This window comes from Aegilops tauschii, chromosome 2, assembly GCF_002575655.3.
Source record: "Aegilops tauschii subsp. strangulata cultivar AL8/78 chromosome 2, Aet v6.0, whole genome shotgun sequence".
In the NCBI taxonomy this organism is placed as follows: Eukaryota; Viridiplantae; Streptophyta; class Magnoliopsida; order Poales; family Poaceae; genus Aegilops; species Aegilops tauschii.
The window spans coordinates 534,953,342-534,971,295 of NC_053036.3; the positions used below are offsets into that span (position 1 = coordinate 534,953,342).

Genomic DNA, 17,954 nt, shown 5'->3' on the forward strand with positions numbered 1-17,954 from the left:
TCTCTAGCCTGCAGGACGTCGTGGCGGCGACGGGCACTAGTGGACGAGCTCGCGGATAAGCTTGGACTGCTCCAGAGGCGAGCTGGCGAGCGGCTGTGGCTCGGGCGGCGCCGTCCATGGCAGGGGCCTGTTGTGGCCGGCCGTCGTGCCCCTGAAGACCTATTCATCTTGCCTGAAGGTGATCCTGTGTCAGATCCTGCACGATACCTCATCACTACAACACGTCGGCGGCGGTGTATGAGGCGTCCATGGCCCTGGTGGCGCCTTCAAGGGAGGACGCATGATCTTCAAGGGAGGACAGGCCATCAGATTCATCCACTTGGTAGCGTCTTTGTTCATCCAGGTTTGGCGATTCATCTTTTCATTATCTAGTCTCTCAGGGATGTCAAACGTACCATCAACAACTAACGTCAGCATTTATTTTGTTCTGTAGTGAACCCCCTCGATGAATGCATGTCTGTTGCCGTGGCTAGAGAAAATTCTACATATCCACATCCTGATAACCAACAAGATAAGTAGCAGCTTTGATATGGAGGTATTTTCCTTCACTGCGTGCTTTTTCTTTGTGCCCTTTACTGTACTATAGTAGCATTTGCTAAATTGCATTGAGAGAATAGGACGGCACAACAAGCTAGGGCTTCAAGAAAACCAACCAAATTCCTTTTTTTTGGGATCAACCAACCAAATTGCTGTATTTTACTTTAAATTCCTTTTTATTTCTAATTACTTATGTATTTTACTTTAATTATTTTATTTTTATTTATTTTACTACTGCTATTTTTACTTAATTTATTAAGGTTTATTTATTGTAGTTACTATAGTTTATTTTATTTTATTTTATTAAGGTTTATTTAGTTTTATTTATTTTATTAAGGTTTATTTATTTTATAAATATAAAAAAATGAACATAGATGTGCTTATAGAGAAAATTCAACCTAAATTCATAATAAATTTCTATGAAATTTACTATGAATTTAGGTCAAATTTCCTGTATAAGGGCATCTATTTTCACTTTAAGAGAAGCTCAACAAGGCAGATAGGGACGGCCTTATAAACTGATGTGAGCGCCCTTCGGTTGGCGAGGTGGGACTAAACACTGGCCGCAACTAGGACCAGGCCTTTAGTCCCGGTTTGTGGTAGGAACCGGGACTAAAGGGTGGTGGGCCAGGAGCGTGGCCCATTGGTCCCGGTTTGTCCCACCAACCGGGACCAAAGGGTCCGGACGAACCGGGACCAATGCCCCCACGAGGCCCGGCAGGTCCCTGGCCGCACGAACCGGGACCAATGCTCACATTAGTCCCGGTTCGTGACTGAATCGGGGCTAATGTGAAAACTGTCCTGTGACCTAAGCCCCTTTTCCTACTAGTGCTCCGACCAATAAGATGATTAGGAACCGGGGGAAGATGTGGGAGGATGATAAGAAGAAGCAAGAAGGGGTGGCGGCCAAGATGATGGATAAGTTAAAGGACATCATGACCAAGAAGGAGGCAAGGGTAGCGCGCAATGATGTGAAGGGGGAAAAGAAGGCATGGAGGTTTCGCATGCTCATGGAGAAGCAAGACAAGAAACTCAAGCTCCAAGAGAAGAAGCTTCAGATCAAGGCCGCTTCAGAGGACTCCAAAATGTTGTTCGTGAAGACGTTGGACTTGGATCCCGATGCGGCGAAGATTGTACAAGTATATTATGCGAGCATATTGAAGAACTTCGTGCAAACGGAGGAGGCCGGACCAGCCGAAGAGTGAGGTCTTTGCCATGGACAACTGGACCGGAGAAGGTCTCTCGCACAGACATCCAGACTAGCAACTTTTGGGATCATTCGATGTAAAAACTTTTTGAACTTTCGGTGTTTTTTGGTTGTGATTGCATAGGTTTGCAACTATTAAACATATGCTTAAATTGGTATTGATCTAGATATGCATGTCAAATGGAGGAGGCTTAACCAGGGGCGGACATTTGGTGACATCGTTTAGATGGCCTCTCCCTATCGTTCTTCGTGAAGACATCCGGACGTGTCCGCGAACATTTGATGAGGTCGGTTTTGATGATCCACGTTGGAGTTGCCTTTATCTTGTTTTAATTTATAATGATGCACTTCTTTGTCTAACCTGTGTGGTGGAAACTATGTTAATCTCAGAAATAACTCTTTTGAGACTGATTTGCATCTGGTCACACAACTATGACAATTTTTAGAAAGCTTGCAACTAAATTTCTGTAAGGAACTATTTGATTGAAAGGAACATCACATGACTTGGAAGGATTCTTATTCGAACCATTATTGCGGAGCTTGTTTGGTTTTAAGATTATAACTTATGCATTTATTTTTTGTTGACTATACTTTCCAAAAAAAACATTAAGCCGAACCTCATGGAAAACTCTCTCTCTCTCTCTCTCTCTCTCTCTCTCTCTCTCTCTCTCTCTCTCTCTCTCTCTCTCTCTCTCAGTACAACCAAACAGCGAAAAGTGCCTGCAGAGGCCAAGCTCTATTGAGCTCTTTATTATTATTTTCAGCAGCAAAAAGTGCCTGCAGAGGCCAAGCTCCATTGAGCTCTTTATTATTATTTTCAGCAAAAATACCTTTTTCACATCTCGGAAAAATCTGAAAAAAAGTTTTCATGTAGACATATACTTGTAGCATACATGTATAAAATTTCATGAACATATATATTCATATGTGATGCACACAAAAAAAGACAAATACACAGATTAAAATAGGCTTTTTCTTTGTAGTATTTATGTCAGATATTTGTCTTTTTTGTGTAGCATGCAAATAATAAAATTAGTTGATGAAATTTTATACATACTTGAAGAATATGCATATGTATTTATAGAGAAAAGATGACATTTTTTGAAACTTTTAAATATATTTTATTTTATTTTTTGCACGCCACATTCAACCAAACAGCGTCTATTACATATTCGAATAAGGATTTAGATTTTCTATGAATCGATGCGCCATAAAATAAAATTCCATTTTCTTGTTTGTTACTACGACTTTGGAATCATGCGGATCATATTTCTTTTCACGCTGCAGCTTGAGTGCAATTCTACGAATTTCACATGATGTCTCCACACAAAAGAATGCAGCAATCGCAGTGTGCATCACAAAAGCAAACAGACATCATAATATAGGGTACTACTTGCCACAGATTTCTTTGGGAACAGCAATGCAGGGCATAACCACTCCGGGTCACAACACATCTTCTTGACAGAAACAGAGGTAGTAGTTCCTCAAGGCACACAAATCAGGTGGCACACTCCTCATTTACAAGCATCATGAAACGTAATCTAGCAAACGCAATAGCAGTTAATACCCCACATAATGCAGTAAGATAATGTAATAAGCTGGTTAGAACGCCGTTCCAGAGCAGATTCAGACTGGGAAGCTCTGCTCATCATCCTCCATCAGTAGCGTCTGTCAGGTCCATCGCGCATGCCCCGAAATCTGCAGGCAGAGACGGATGCAGCTGGTCAGGTCAGACGAACTTGCGCACGGATTCCAATGACGCCCCCGCATATGATATACGATGCTTACCAGAGGCGGAGGACGTAGCCATGGAGGTTGCCCTCCTGCAGGTTGGGCTGCACCGGCTGGAGCTTGTACTCCTGCAGCTGCGGCGAGAGCTTGAGAGCCGTCATGGAGGACTCGGCGTCCTGGCCGTAGATCTGGTCGCCCACGTCCCACAGAGGGAACAGCTTCGGGTTCATCACGTCGGCCGGCTGGCCCGGCTGATCCCTCGCCGGATTCTTTTTTTGACAGACACAAACAAATTCATCAAGGGTGAATAAATTGCAACACGAAAGCATCTCAAGAGAAATTAAGCTGAGATGTGTTACCATGTGGAACATGTAGCTGCTGCTCTGGTCCTCTGACATGTGCATCTCCTGTCACAATGAAATCCACAAAACTCCATCAAAAAACAACTATTTACAAAAAGAAAAGAAAAGAAAAAGGGTGTGATAAAGGATGTCAGGAATGCTGGACAAATCAATGCATCGTGTTTCGCATACCCTCTGGCGCATCTCCAGCAGCTGCTGGTCAAGTAGCTGTTGCTGCAACAAATTAAATTAGGGCATTAGCACTGGGCACGGAGGAATGCAGAGTTTCATATAGAGTAATAAAAGAACCTATAGAACTGTTGCATCGTGTTGCTGGGTGGTTACCTTCCTAAGGCGAACTTTGTAGAGGGAGAACTCGATCTGCTGCTCAAGATTGCTCACGTCTTGCAGGGTCAGCGAGCCCAGGTCCTCGCCCATGTACTGCCTCATGATGATCTTCAGCCTGTTGCTCTCGTCCTTCATCCTTGTCATCTCATGGATGATTTTCTTCATCGAAAAGAAAAGAAGATTATTAGGTAAAACCAGTAGAAACTAACGATGTTAATTGGTTTGACCTAAACTGGTGTACCTGCTGGACGTCCATCTCATCAAAGCGGGTGCTGGGGGCTTTCAGGTACCTGTCAAAGATGTTTGCAATCCTGCCACACACAAAAAGGAGAAGAAAAAACAGGCGGGGCTTAGTTGATCATCAGCTGTTCTTCACATACTTTCAAATTGATCTTGATTTCATTACTAAAACGTTCAGATTAGCAACAAGAGAAGTTGGAAGTTCCCAACAAAAAGTTCAACAGGAAGTATACACATTGAGAAAAACTGCAGAAGACTAACTGGACGTACAAAAGAACGTCATGACAACTCTATAACAAACATTATGGGACCTGAACAGTATCCAAAATTTCCATTTCCCCTCAAGCCAAGAGGAGCAGAGAAAGATCGGATTGCAGAGAACACGCAGTAATTGAACTGGTGTTTGCGGTCCTGCCACACACAAAAAGGAAAAGAAAACAGGCAGGGCATACTTGATCATCGTCGGTTCTTCGTATACTTTTAAATTCATCTTGACTTCATTACTAAAACGTGCAGATTATCAACAACAGGAGTTGGAAGTTCCCAACAAAAAGTTCAAAAAAAAAACTATACACATTGAGAAAAACTGCAAGACTAACTGAATCTGACAACCCTAGAACAACATTATGAGACCTCAACAATATCAAAAATACCCATTTCCCCTCAAGCCAAGAGGAGCAGAGAAAGATCAAATTTCAGAGAAATATGCAGTGGTTGAACTGGTGTGCAGAGATGTTTTACTCACCTCCATGGAGGGCTGGCGTACTCGTACATCTTGCCACTGCCGGAGAATACGATCACCCCAACCTGCGCATCACAAAGAATGGCCAGCTCGTTTGCCTTCTTGAGCAGCCCCATCCGCCTCTTGGAGAAGGTGACCTGCCTGCTCGTCGTGTTCTCGATCTTCTTGAGCTCCACTTTCCCACGCCCCATTGCTTCAGCTCAGTGGATCTCTTCTCCTCCTATGCAACAAACCAGAGAGAGCTCGTCAAATCATGATGCCTACGCTACGTTCATCCAGGATGAGAATCAAGTAAATGGCTTCAAATGCAGAGTAGAGATGCACCGAATGGCTTCAAGTGCAGGAAGCAAGGTCAAGCAGATGGTTTGAAAAGCAAGAGTACAGAAGCAAAGGTATGTCATAAAAGAAACTACTTCTTCCAAGCTCCACAATGTTAAAGTCGAATCCAAGCACCACGCACATCAAATGGCTTCAAATGCATGAGATGCGGCACAGAAAACTGTATGCATAGACAGGAGAAACCATATGCTGTGAAGAGTAAAAGAGTAGCATTTGCAAGACATGTTCTTGCAGAGAGTGTGTGCTGCAGAGCAAGAGAGGTAGAAGTCCAAAGAGGAGAGGCATTACCTGTGGACTGCGTGTGCTTCTTCAGAAGATGGAGGGGGAGAGCAAAGGGGCCAGGGGAACCTTTTATAAGTCTGGAAAGTTCTTGTTTCATGCCTCAAAGACTACTAATATTCTCATCGTCTCTTGTCAGGCTGTCCCACTATATACTGATGCAGCAAATAAACATTTCACACAATAAGGAAAAGAGAATAATTAAATCAGGCAATGTGGCCAACTTAACCTCCTGCAGTTTATGCCCTAAATCAAATACCCTGCACAAGGAGACTATTATTGTGGCATGTATGCACAGCCCACGGAATCTACCCGTAAATCGCGCTAATGTGTGCCCTCAAATTAGCACCATTAGGGCGGGCATCTCAAACAATGCAGCACAAGATTAATAATGCGTGTTGATGAAGTGCAAAGTGTGAGTTTCAGTGTGCATGAGAGACGGTACCAGATGGCCGGAAATGTGGGTGCTGTGGACTGGTAACCGCCTCTTACTGGACATGGCAAGGGAGGTGAGGCTTGCATCCAGGCTACTCCTGTAAGAAGACCGACCTAGAACTGGCCAAGGCAGGGAATAACTCGGTGCAATAATGCTTTCCATAAGGTGGCCCTTGGTCCACTCCACACTGCACCTAACCTACTGGGGTGCCAGGCAGAGGCATGCAGCCGTGGTCAAATGCATGATGGCATGTGTCACACACACACACACACACACATATCCCCTGCCAGTGTCATCAGTTAAGATTTTGTGTTAAAAGATGGCAGATGATCTGCAGATATCTCTCTGCAAAGGTGTTTCAGTGAGACAGTGACTACTACTCCATTGCAAATGCACTTTCCTGGAGCATTGCTATGGAGTGTTAAAAGGATAGCAGATGATGAGAAGGCTCACACTGCTTGTGTAATTTTTTCACAGAAACTTTCATGTTCTCACACTGATGTTGAGCATTTCAGTGTATTTTAATGTGGTTTTCATTTTTCAAGTTCCAAGGGAAAAAATGCCGGTTTACTTCGTTGCCAAGCACCGGGGCTCATTCATGAGTCGTGATCAGGAGAACCAGCAGAGCATGATGGCAGAAGAGATACCCTTGCTAAAAACTGTGTACTTCCAAGGGAGCTCCAGGCACCCATCACACTGGCTCGCAAGGCAAAGAAATTATGCTCCCCTTCTCATGGGGCCTGTCAGCGTCTGGCCACATCCCTATGGCTATGGGCTACCCTTTTTGTTTCTCTTGGAGTTGGACGATCCAACCATGTTCACACCTGCTAAGGAATATAGTTGTTGTTATCATGGGTTGCGTTACACATACAGGTTCTCTCTCAAGACAAACTTTGGCTACGCGGCTCACTTCCCTGGACTCGGCAGCGGTCACAACTTCTTGCTGCCCATTTCGACATATTTGCCGCGAGTTTTGCCCTAAAATTTGTTCCGGGGTCAAATAAACATAACACTTTTATCGCCAATATGGAGGGCGTCGCAAGTTGTGCACAAGTGTATATTTTACACAAATCATGGGGATATCTGGCAGTGGACATCTTTACACCGGGATCACAAATCAATCAGAATATTTCAGGTTCTAGCCAAGTAACAACAGAGGTAAATACTGAAGTTGCTCATTTGAAACCAATTGTTCTCAGCAGGTTACAAGATCCACGTACACAATAAAGTTGGTGCTGAGCCGCTGACAGCAAATACTGAGGGTGGTGGTACATGACATGTGTGAGACAGTGACATAAACCAAGGATGTCATCACAATTTGCTGGAGGGTACACCTACACCAGAGGCCCTAACCTTCTTCTCGATCACCTTTGAGAGCTCCTTCACTTCCTCCTTGGGGATGTGGCGAGGGTGACTCAACCAAAGCCCTCCATCAACCACCAGCGTAGTCCCATTTACATATTTGCCTGCACAACGAATTGTTGAAGACATCAAATGGCTAACTCTTTAATAAAGGACAAGACGTTACGGAATTACTGTGCAGATTTTAAAGATTTAGTAGTATGTGTCAGTTCCTGGGAATGGCAATGATAAGGCAAGAAAGTATTCATTGAGTTAAAATAGCATACATTTTAGAACAGGGATTGTTAATTTTATAAAACTAGTGATAGCAATATTTTTCAGATGACCTCCAGGTAATTGGATGCTCAGCTTATTGAACTTTTACAGTTGAAAGAACTTGCTGTTATTTGGTTACAAGAACGCTGAAGAACACAACTGACCAGCATCGGAAGCAAGATAGAGCGCGGCCATTGCTATGTCCCGTGTCTCCCCCAACTTAAATAAAGGCATCATTTCCCTTTTCCCCTTGCCCATTTCATCAGGTGCAAGCTTCCTCAGTCCTGGAGTGCCTCCGATTGGTCCTGGTGCAATTCCATTGACCCTAATTTCATAATCTGTTCCCCATTCCAGAGCCAGCGTTCTTGTGATACTATCAACACCTGCCTGTAGAAGCCAACATCCTCAGGAAAAGTGACCTATTTCAATCATTTTCTGAAAGTGGATCAAAACATGATAAAAGTACCTTAGCGGCGGAGACATGAATTTGGTACCAAGAAGCAGTGTAATGCAGTGTCGCGCTTATGTTAATGATGAGGCCACCAGTGGAGGGACCCCTCCCTGGCCCACCTTTTTTCAGATACTTCAGGGCTTCATAGCACATTGTGTATGTACCCACAGTGTCAATCTCAAGAACTGCAGAGAGATAATTTAGTCAATACTAAATTCTCTGAAAGAAAAATATTCAGTATTTAGTTGTTTTTTACATAACAAGACAAGTTATCAGCACAAGATTTCTTGAGCTAAGCAGCCTAGCACAGTTGCACAAAAAACTAGCAAGGGCGCATTACTATTGAAACAGTATGCAAGAAAATTCTCATGGCGCTCGCGCTGCCAATATTCACACAATTGGATCAAACAGCAACTCTCAGGTAAACCAAAAGAACATGGCACAAGGAAGCACCTGTCCGGAATCCCTTGGGTGTGAGATCCTCCGGGGATGCAAGGAAGTTGCCCGCTGCACCGTTGACAAGAATGTCAAGCTTGCCGAAATGCTCAACGGTCGACGCAAGCACTCTCGCTGCATCCTCCTGGTTACGTACATCTCCCTGAAATCCAACAGCCTGCACGCCACACCAAGCTAGCATTAGTACAGACCAGCACTACTTTATCCCCCAAAACACAAGGGGCTAGTTCATTTAATCATGGTGGGGAACATCTTGCTTTGTGAATATGGTTTCACAATTCAACGACACACGAAGTACAAAGCATTGTACACCGTGCAACCCGATTAATAGAGCACTTCTCTTTCATTTGAGAAAACAGTCAGTTTGACTTCATTTCCTAAACAACAATTTCTATACAAAATCCCCTATAAGAACGCGATTGCTATTGGATTCGATGAACCAAGATAAGAAAACAACAAGTTCTATACAAAATCCGCAGCGATTTCCTTTCTTGTTTACTTATCACGCAACTACTAATAAGGAACGGATGAAAGATCAAAAGCATTTCCACCTGACAACCAGAGAGCGCCAGATCCTAAGCAAGGAACCAAGGTGGGTGAAACATGCGCGATGGTGGTAGGTAGGATTGGAGCGGAAGAGGAGGAGGGGGAAAGCAGATTGGGCGCACCCGAAGGCCCTCGGAGCGGAGGGCGGCGACGGCCTTGTCGAGGACCTCGCGGCGGCGGCCCATGATGGCGACGTGGGCGCCGTGGCGGGCGAGCTGGGCGGCGATCTCGAAGCAGATGCCGGAGCCGCCGCCGGTGACCAGCGCCGCCTTGCCCTTCAGCACGTCCGCCCGGAACGGCGACTCCGTCGCCATCGCCTCCTCGACGCCTTCTTCTTCCCCCTCCTCTCCTCCTAGCTCCGGTGTGGACGCGGACGGACGGAGAAGCACAAGATGCCAGCTCAGTGTGCCGCTAATCGCCGGCTTTGTTCCGTGTTTGGACTCGTCTTCGCACACGCGGCGCTGCCGGATTTCCTCTGATTCGTGGCTGTGGTTTTTCTATGGGACCAAATTGAGCCGAGCATACCAACTACGACTCACACTAAGTTGAAAAAAGAAACTACGACCACATTGGACATGGATTTTCTGCTCACAACTTTGTTAGAATTTTAGGTCTTTTTTGCGAAGAAATTCAAGGATTCTAACCATTAGTAATTTTTTTATTCGGAACATTTAAACCATAGAAGACTTTCCTTTATAATTCATTCGTACTCCAGTGGACAAGCGGACGAGGGGGATGGCGGCCGCGGCTTACACAGGGGAGAGGAAGAGGCCGAAGGAGATGACATTGCCAATGACGTTGCGGGCCGCGTCCGGGGAAATCATCTTGCTTTGCTCGCTGCGAGCGGGTGGGGACTTGGGATTGGTTTTGCAAACCATAGGACACTTTCCTATGGGCCCGAGATTAATCAAAAATTGCTCGACTAATTGATTTTATTTGTCAACTATTAATAGGCCAGACTTTTTGCAAATCACAGATTCTCAAGACAAAAAATTCTAAAATATGCTATACTCAACCCTGGAGGAACTTCTCCTCGAGCAAGGAATGGCATCAGGTCCGGTGTTGTTGGAGGAAGGGGTGGTGCGGCTATCATGTTGTTGGAGGAAAGGGTGGTGATGGAGAGCTGCTCCAGGCGTCAGCCGTCGTGCTCTTCAGCGAGGTGGGAGATGCGGAGGGCTCCATATTGCTTCAGCTCTGGGGGAACACAATGGGGAGATCTGGAGGGCTGGGAGCTTAGACCGGGCTGGCACCGGCCAGGGTGGCTTCATCTGGTGAATAGGGAGCATGGTGGTGAAATGCTGAGTAGTGTCCAAACCCTATCGAGCAGGGCGAGTTTTGTCCGGAAAGCAGATGGAGGGGAGGGCCAATGTTTAGGTTCCTGCCTGGACAGACCCAACCAATTTATCGGTAGATCCCTGATAAATCGCTTGGCATACCGACAAAATTTGCCCAGCAAACCAACACAACCGATATGGCATAATCTTAACGTTGACCCACAGAGTCTCGATAAATTGCCGAATCGGCCGATATTTTGAACATTGGCCTAAATACTAGGAATCATAGGAAACTTTTCTTTATAATTCATTCGTACTCCAGAATTTTCCAAACCATAGGAAACTTTCCTATGGGCAGAGATTAATCAAAAATTGATCGATTAATTGATTTTATTTGTCGACTATTAATCGGCCAGACTTTTTGCATATCACAGGTTCTCGGCATAAAAAATTCTAAAATATGCAATACCCAACCCTAAAGGAGCTTCTCCTCGAGCAAGGAATGGCATCAAGTGTGGTGGTGTTGGAGGAAGGGGTGGCGGAGAGCTGCTCCAGGCGTCAGGCATCGTGCTCTTTTACAAGGTGGGAGATGCAGAGGTTGCAAGTGCTTCAGCTCCTGGGGAACAGGATGGGCAGATTCGGAGGGCTGAGGGCTTAGACCGGGCTGGCTTCGCCTGGTGAATAGGGAGCATGGTGACGAAGCGCTGAGTATTGCCCAAACCCTATCGAGCAGGGCGAGTTTTGTCCGGAAGACAGATGGAGGGGAGAGACAATTTTTAGGTTTATGACTGGACAGACCCAACCGATTTACCGGTATATCCATGATAAATAGCTTGACACATCAATAAATTGGCCCAGCCAACTGGCATTTTCTTAGCGTTGACCCATGTGTTGAGGAACGCAGTAATTTCAAAAAATTCCTACGATCACGCAAGATCTATCTAGGAGATGCATAGCAACGAGAGGAGAGTGTGTCCACGTACCCTCGTAGATCGAAAGCGGAAGCGTTTAGTAACGCGGTTGATGTAGTCGAACTTCTTCGCGATCCAACCGATCCAAGCACCGAACGTACGGCACCTCCGCGTTCAGCACACGTTCAGCTCGATGACGTACTTCGTACCCTTGATCCAGTTGAGGCCAAGGGAGAGTTCCGTCAGCACGACGGCGTGGCAACGGTGATGATGATGTTACCGACGAGGGCTTCGCCTAAGCACTACGACGATATGACCGAGGTGTGTAACTGTGGAGGGGGGAACCGCACACGGCTAAAAGATCAACTTGTGTGTCCTAGGGTGCCCCCTGCCCCCGTATATAAAGGAGGGGAGGCCGGCCGGCCCTCCTAGGGCGCGCCAGGAGAGGGGAATCATACTAGGACTCCAAGTCCTAGTAGGTTTCCACCTAAGGAAGAGGGGGAAGAAGGAAGGAAGAGGGGGAGGGAAGGAAAGGGGGTGCCACCCCCTTCCCCTAGTCCAATTCGGACCCAAGGGGGGCGCACGGCCAACCCTTCTTGGCCCTTCCTCTCTTCCACTAAGGCCCATCGAGGCCCATTAGTTCCCCCGGGGGGTTCCGATAACCCTCCGGCACTCCGATAATTATCCGGAACACTTCCGGTGTCCGAATAACATGGTCCAATATATTAATCTTTATGTCTCGACCATTTTGAGGCTCCTCGTCACGTCCGTGATCTCATCCGGGACTCCGAACAAACTTCGGTCATCAAAACACATAACTCATAATACAAATCGTCATCGAACGTTAAGCGTGCGGACCCTATGGGTTAGAGAACTATGTAGACATGCCCGAGACACATCTACGGTCAATAACCAATAGTGGAACCTGGATGCTCATATTGGCTCCTACATATTCTACGAAGATCTTTATCGGTCAAACCGCATAACAACATACGTTGTTCCCTTTGTCATCGGTATGTTACTTGCCCGAGATTCGATCGTCCGTATCACCATACCTAGTTCAATCTCGTTACCGGCAAGTCTCTTTACTCGTTCCGTAATACTTCATCCCGCAACTAACTCATTAGTCACATTGCTTGCAAGGCTTATAGTGATGAGCATTACCGAGAGGGCCTAGAGATACCTCTCCGAAACACGGAGTGACAAATCCTAATCTCGATCTATGCCAACCCAACAAATACCTTCAGAGACACCTGTAGAGCATCTTTATAATCACCCATTTACGTTGTGACGTTTGATAGCACACAAAGTGTTCCTCCGGTATTCGGGAGTTGCATAATCTCATAGTCTGAGGAACATGTATAAGTCATGAAGAAAGCAGTAGAAATGAAATTGTAACGATCATAATGCTAAGCTAACGAATGGGTCTTGTCCATCACATCATTCTCCTAATGATGTGATCCCGTTCATCAAATGACAACACATGTCTATGGTTAGGAAACATAACCACCTTTGATAAACGAGCTAGTCCAGTAGAGGCATACTAGGGACACTTATGTTTTGTCTATGTATTCACACATGTACTAAGTTTCTGATTAATACAATTCTAGCATGAATAATAAACATTTATCATGAAATAAGGTAATAAATAATAACTTTATTATTGCCTCTAGGGCATATTTCTTTCAGTCTCCCACTTGCACTAGAGTCAATAATCTAGATTACAAAGTAATGATTCTAACACCCATGGAGTTTTGGTGTTGATCATGTTTTGCTCGTGGAAGAGGCTTAGTCAACGGGTCTGCAACATTCAGATCCGTATGTATCTTGCAAATCTCTATGTCCCCTTCCGACACTTGATGACGGATGGAATTGAAGCGTTTCTTGATGTGCTTGGTTCTCTTGTGAAATCTGGATTCCTTTGCCAAGGCAATTGCACCAGTATTGTCATAAAAGATTTTCATTGGACCCGATGCACTAGGTATGACACCTAGATCGGATATGAATTCCTTCATCCAGACTCCTTCATTTGCTGCTTCCAAAGCAGCTATGTACTCCGCTTCACACGTAGATCCCGCCATGATGCTTTGCTTGGAACTGCACCAACTGACAGCTCCACCATTCAATAAAAATACGTATCCGGATTGTGACTTAGAGTCATCCGGATCAGTGTCAAAGCTTGCATCAACGTACCCATTTACGACGAGCTATTTGTCACCTCCATAAACGAGAAACATATCCTTAGTCCTTTTCAGGTATTTCAGGATGTTCTTGAACGTTGTCCAGTGCTCAACTCCGGGATTACTTTGGTACCTCCCTGCTATACTTATAGCAAGGCACACATCAGGTCTGGTACACAGCATTGCATACATGATAGAACCTATGGCTGAAGCATAGGGAATGACTTTCATTTTCCCTCTATCTTCTGCAGTGGTCGGGCACTGAGTATGACTCAATTTCACACCTTGTAACACATGCAAGAACCCTTTCTTTGACTGGTCCGTTTTGAACTTCTTCAAAACTTTATCAAGGTATGTGCTTTGTGAAAGTCCAATTAAGCGTCTTGATCTATCTCTATAGATCTTGATGCCCAAAATGTAAGCAGCTTCACCGAGGTCTTTCATAGAAAAACTTTTATTCAAGTATCCCTTTATGCTATCTAGAAATTCTATATCATTTCCAATCAACAATATGTCATCCACATATAATATTAGAAATGCTACAGAGCTCCCACTCACTTTCTTGTAAATACAGGCTTCTCCAAAAGTCTGTATAAAACCATATGCTTTGATCACACTATCAAAACGTTTATTCCAACTCCAAGAGGCTTGCACCAGTCCATAAATGGATCGCTGGAGCTTGCACACTTTGTTAGCACCCTTTGGATCAGCAAAACCTTCTGGTTGCATCATATACAACTCTTTTTCCAGAAATCCATTCAGGAATGTAGTTTTGACATCCATTTGCCAAATTTCATAATCATAAAATGCGGCAATTGCTAACATTATTCGGACAGACTTAAGCATCGCTACAGGTGAGAAAGTCTCATCGTAGTCAACTCCTTGAACTTGTCGAAAACCTTTTGCAACAAGTCAAGCTTTGTAGACAGTAACATTACCGTCAGCGCAGTCTTCTTCTTGAAGATCCATTTATTTTCTATGGCTTGCCGATCATCGGCAAATCCACCAAAGTCCACACTTTGTTCTCATACATGGATCCCATCTCAGATTTCATGGCCTCAAGCCATTTCGCTGAATCTGGGCTCATCATCGCTTCCTCATAGTTCGCAGGTTCACCATGGTCTAGTAACATGACTTCCAGAATAGGATTACCGTACCACTCTGGTGCGGACCGTACTCTGGAAGACCTACGAGGTTCTGTAGTAACTTGATCTGAAGTTTCATGATCATCATCATTAGCTTCCTCACTAATTGGTGTAGGAATCACTAGAACTGATTCTTGTGATAAACTACTTTCCAATTCGGGAGAAGGTACAATTACCTCATCAAGTTCTACTTTCCTCCCACTCACTTCTTTCGAGAGAAACTCCTTCTCTAGAAAGGATCCATTCTTAGTAACGAATATCTTGCCTTCGGATCTGTGATAGAAGGTGTATCCAACACTTAGGGTATCCTATGAAGATGCACTTCTTCGGTTTGGGTTCGAGCTTATCATGTTGAAGCTTTTTCACATAAGCATCGCAGCCCCAAACTTTAAGAAACGACAACTTTGGTTTCTTGCCAAACCATAGTTCATAAGGCGTCGTCTCAAAGGATTTTGATGGTGCCCTATTTAAAGTGAATGCAACCGTCTCTAAAGCATAACCCCAAAACGATAGCGGTAAATCAGTAAGGGACATCATAGATCGCACCATATCCAATAAAGTACGATTACAACGTTCGGACACACCATTTTTCTGTGGTGTTCCAGGTGGCATAAGTTGTGAAACTATTCCACATTGTTTCAAATGAAGACCAAACTCGTAACTCAAATATTCACCTCCACGATCAGATCGTAGAAACTTTATTTTCTTGTTACGATGATTTTCCACTTCACTCTGAAATTCTTTGAACTTTTCAAATGTTTCAGACTCATGTTTCATTAAGTATATATAACCATATCTGCTCAAATCATCTGTGAAGATAAGAAAATAACGATACCCGCCACGAGCCTCAACACTCATTGGACCACATACATCGGTATGTATTATTTCCAATAAGTCAATGGCTCGTTCCATTGTTCCAGAGAACGGAGTTTTAGTCATCTTGCCCATGAGGCACGGTTCGCAAGCACCAAGTGATTCATAATCAAGTGATTCCAAAAGCCCATCAGCATGGAGTTTCTTCATGCGCTTTATACCGATATGACCTTGATGACCCACAAGTATAGGGGGTCAATTGCAGCTCTTTTCGATAAGTAAGAGTGTCGAACCCAACGAGGAGCAGAAGGAAATGACAAGTAGTTTTCAGTAAGGTAATGTCTGCAAGTGTTGAAATTGTAAGTAGCGTAGTAGTTTGATAGCAAGATAATTTGTAACGAGCAAGTAACGATAGTAGTAACAAAAGTGCAGCAAGGTAGCCCAATCCTTCTGAGGCAAAGGATAGGCCAAAACGGTCTCTTATGATAAGCAAAGCATTCTTGAGGGTACACGGGAATTTCATCTAGTCACTTTCATCATGTTGGTTTGATTTGTGTTCGCTACTTTGATAATTTAATATGTGGGTGGACCAGTGCTTTGGTGTTGTTCTTACTTGAACAATCCTCCTACTTATGATTAACCCTCCCGCAAGCATCCTCAACTACGAGAAAAGTATTAAGAATAAATTCTAACCATAACATTAAACTCTAGGATCCAATCGGTCCCTTACGGAGTAGTGCATAAACTGGGGTTTAAGTTTCTGTCACTCTCGCAACCCACCATCTATTTACTACTCCACAATGCATTCCCTTAGACCCAAATATGGTGAAGTGTCATGTAGTCAACGTTCACATGACACCACTAAGGGAATCACAACATACATACTATCAAAATATCGAACACATATCAAGTTCACATGATTACTTGCAACATGATTTCTCTCGTGACCTCAAGAACAAAAGTAACTACTCACAAGTGATAAACATGCTCAAGATCAGAGGGTTATTAATAAGCATAATGGATCTGAACATATAATCTTCCACCAAATAAACCATATAGTAATCAACTACAAGATGTAATCAACACTACTAGTCACCCCCTAGCACCAATCTATAGTTCCGGTAACAAGATTGAATACAAGAGAAGAACTAGGGTTTGAGATGAGATGGTGCTGGTGAAGATGTTGATGGAGATTGCCCTCCCCAAGATGGGAGAGTTGTTGGTGACGATGATGACGACGATTTCCCCCTCCGGGAGGGAAGTTCCCCCGGCAGAATCGCTCCACCGGAGGGCAAAAGTGCTCCTGCCCAAGTTCCGCCTCGAGACGGCGGTGCTCCGTCCCGAAAGTCTTCTCTTTATTTTTTTCTCTCGGTCAAAATGACTTATATACCAGAAGATGGGCACCGGAGGTGGGCCGAGGAGGCCACAACCCACCAGGGCACGCCCGGGGGGCCTGGCGCGCCCAGGTGGGTTGTGCCCACCTGGTGGCCCCCTCTGGTGTTTATTGGCTCCGGTATTTCTTAAATAATCCATAAAAATCTCCGTGAAGTTTCAGCTCATTTGGAGTTGTGCAGAATAGGTGGCCTGACGTAGCTTTTTCGGGTCTAGATTTCCAGCTGCCGGAATTCTCCCTCTTGGTGTGTACCTTGCAAATTATGAGAGAAAAGGCATTAGAATTACTCCAAAAAGCATTATTATGGATGAAAACACTATAAATAACAGTAAGAAAACATGATGCAAAATGGACGTGTCAGACCTAAACGGCAGTGCCACAAATAAGTTGCACTGTCATTATCAACTTTGCATCTTTTGGCTAATATTATGAACATGTGTATCATCACGGTCGAGATTCAACAAAAATAGACCACTCAGCAAGGGTGCATGACCATAAAAGATATTACTCATATAAATAGAACAACCATTATTCTCTGATTTAAATGAATAACCATCTCGCATCAAACAAGATCCAGATATAATGTTCATGCTCAACGCTGGCACCAAATAACAATTATTTAGGTCTAAAACTAATCCCAAAGGTAGATGTAGAGGTAGCGTGCCGACGGCGATCACATCGACTTTGGAACCATTTCCCACGCGCATCGTCACCTCGTCCTTAGCCGATCTTCATTTAATCCGTAGCCCCTGTTTCGAGTTGCAAATATGAGCAACAGAACCAGTATCAAATACCCAGGCGCTACTACGAGCATTAGTAAGGTACACATCAATAACATGTATATTAAATATACCTTTCACTTTTCCATCCTTCTTATCCGCCAAATACTTGGGGCAGTTTCGCTTCCAGTGACCAGTCCCTTTGCAGTAGAAGCACTCAGTTTCAGGCTTAGGTCCAGACTTGGGTTT

The 17,954-nt window shown here is 44.5% G+C and overlaps 2 protein-coding genes across 3 annotated transcripts; both read right to left on the bottom strand.

The window, feature by feature from the left end:
• Window positions 1-3,099: 3,099 nt before the first annotated feature.
• Window positions 3,100-5,875, bottom strand: LOC109766466 (MADS-box transcription factor 31-like). 2 transcript variants are annotated; one of them, XM_040401071.3, is made up of 8 exons: window positions 5,774-5,874; window positions 5,150-5,366; window positions 4,406-4,475; window positions 4,162-4,323; window positions 4,009-4,050; window positions 3,835-3,882; window positions 3,533-3,744; window positions 3,100-3,442 (listed from the first exon to the last, which is right to left on the bottom strand). In XM_040401071.3, coding segments are annotated over exons 2-8 (723 nt in total). In that variant the 5' UTR covers window positions 5,338-5,366; window positions 5,774-5,874; the 3' UTR covers window positions 3,100-3,441. The 2 variants fall into 2 exon arrangements, with proteins under 2 accessions (XP_040257005.1, XP_020180820.1); XM_020325231.3 differs by lacking the exon at window positions 3,100-3,442 and having other exon boundaries at window positions 3,529-3,744; window positions 5,774-5,875.
• A 1,484-nt stretch (window positions 5,876-7,359) lies between these two features.
• LOC109766461 (peroxisomal 2,4-dienoyl-CoA reductase [(3E)-enoyl-CoA-producing]) lies at window positions 7,360-9,788 on the bottom strand. The gene is made up of 5 exons (XM_020325225.4): window positions 9,393-9,788; window positions 8,722-8,881; window positions 8,284-8,453; window positions 7,982-8,204; window positions 7,360-7,666 (listed from the first exon to the last, which is right to left on the bottom strand). The coding sequence occupies exons 1-5, from the start codon at window positions 9,582-9,584 to the stop codon at window positions 7,512-7,514; spliced, it is 900 nt and encodes a 299-aa protein (XP_020180814.1). The 5' UTR covers window positions 9,585-9,788; the 3' UTR covers window positions 7,360-7,511.
• Between the last annotated feature and the right edge of the window lie 8,166 nt (window positions 9,789-17,954).

Coding starts and splice junctions, on each gene's coding strand:
- LOC109766466 (XM_020325231.3), bottom strand. CDS start 5,337: ATGGGGCGTGGGAAAGTGGAGCTCAAGAAGATCGAGAACACGACGAGC. Junction 4,051..4,161: donor ACAAAGTTCGCCTTAGGAAG/GTAACCACCCAG, acceptor AATTTGTTGCAG/CAACAGCTACTTGACCAGCA. Junction 3,883..4,008: donor TGCTGGAGATGCGCCAGAGG/GTATGCGAAACA, acceptor TCATTGTGACAG/GAGATGCACATGTCAGAGGA.
- LOC109766461 (XM_020325225.4), bottom strand. CDS start 9,584: ATGGCGACGGAGTCGCCGTTCCGGGCGGACGTGCTGAAGGGCAAGGCG. Junction 8,454..8,721: donor ACCCAAGGGATTCCGGACAG/GTGCTTCCTTGT, acceptor ATCTCTCTGCAG/TTCTTGAGATTGACACTGTG. Junction 7,667..7,981: donor CTATCTTGCTTCCGATGCTG/GTCAGTTGTGTT, acceptor TTCGTTGTGCAG/GCAAATATGTAAATGGGACT.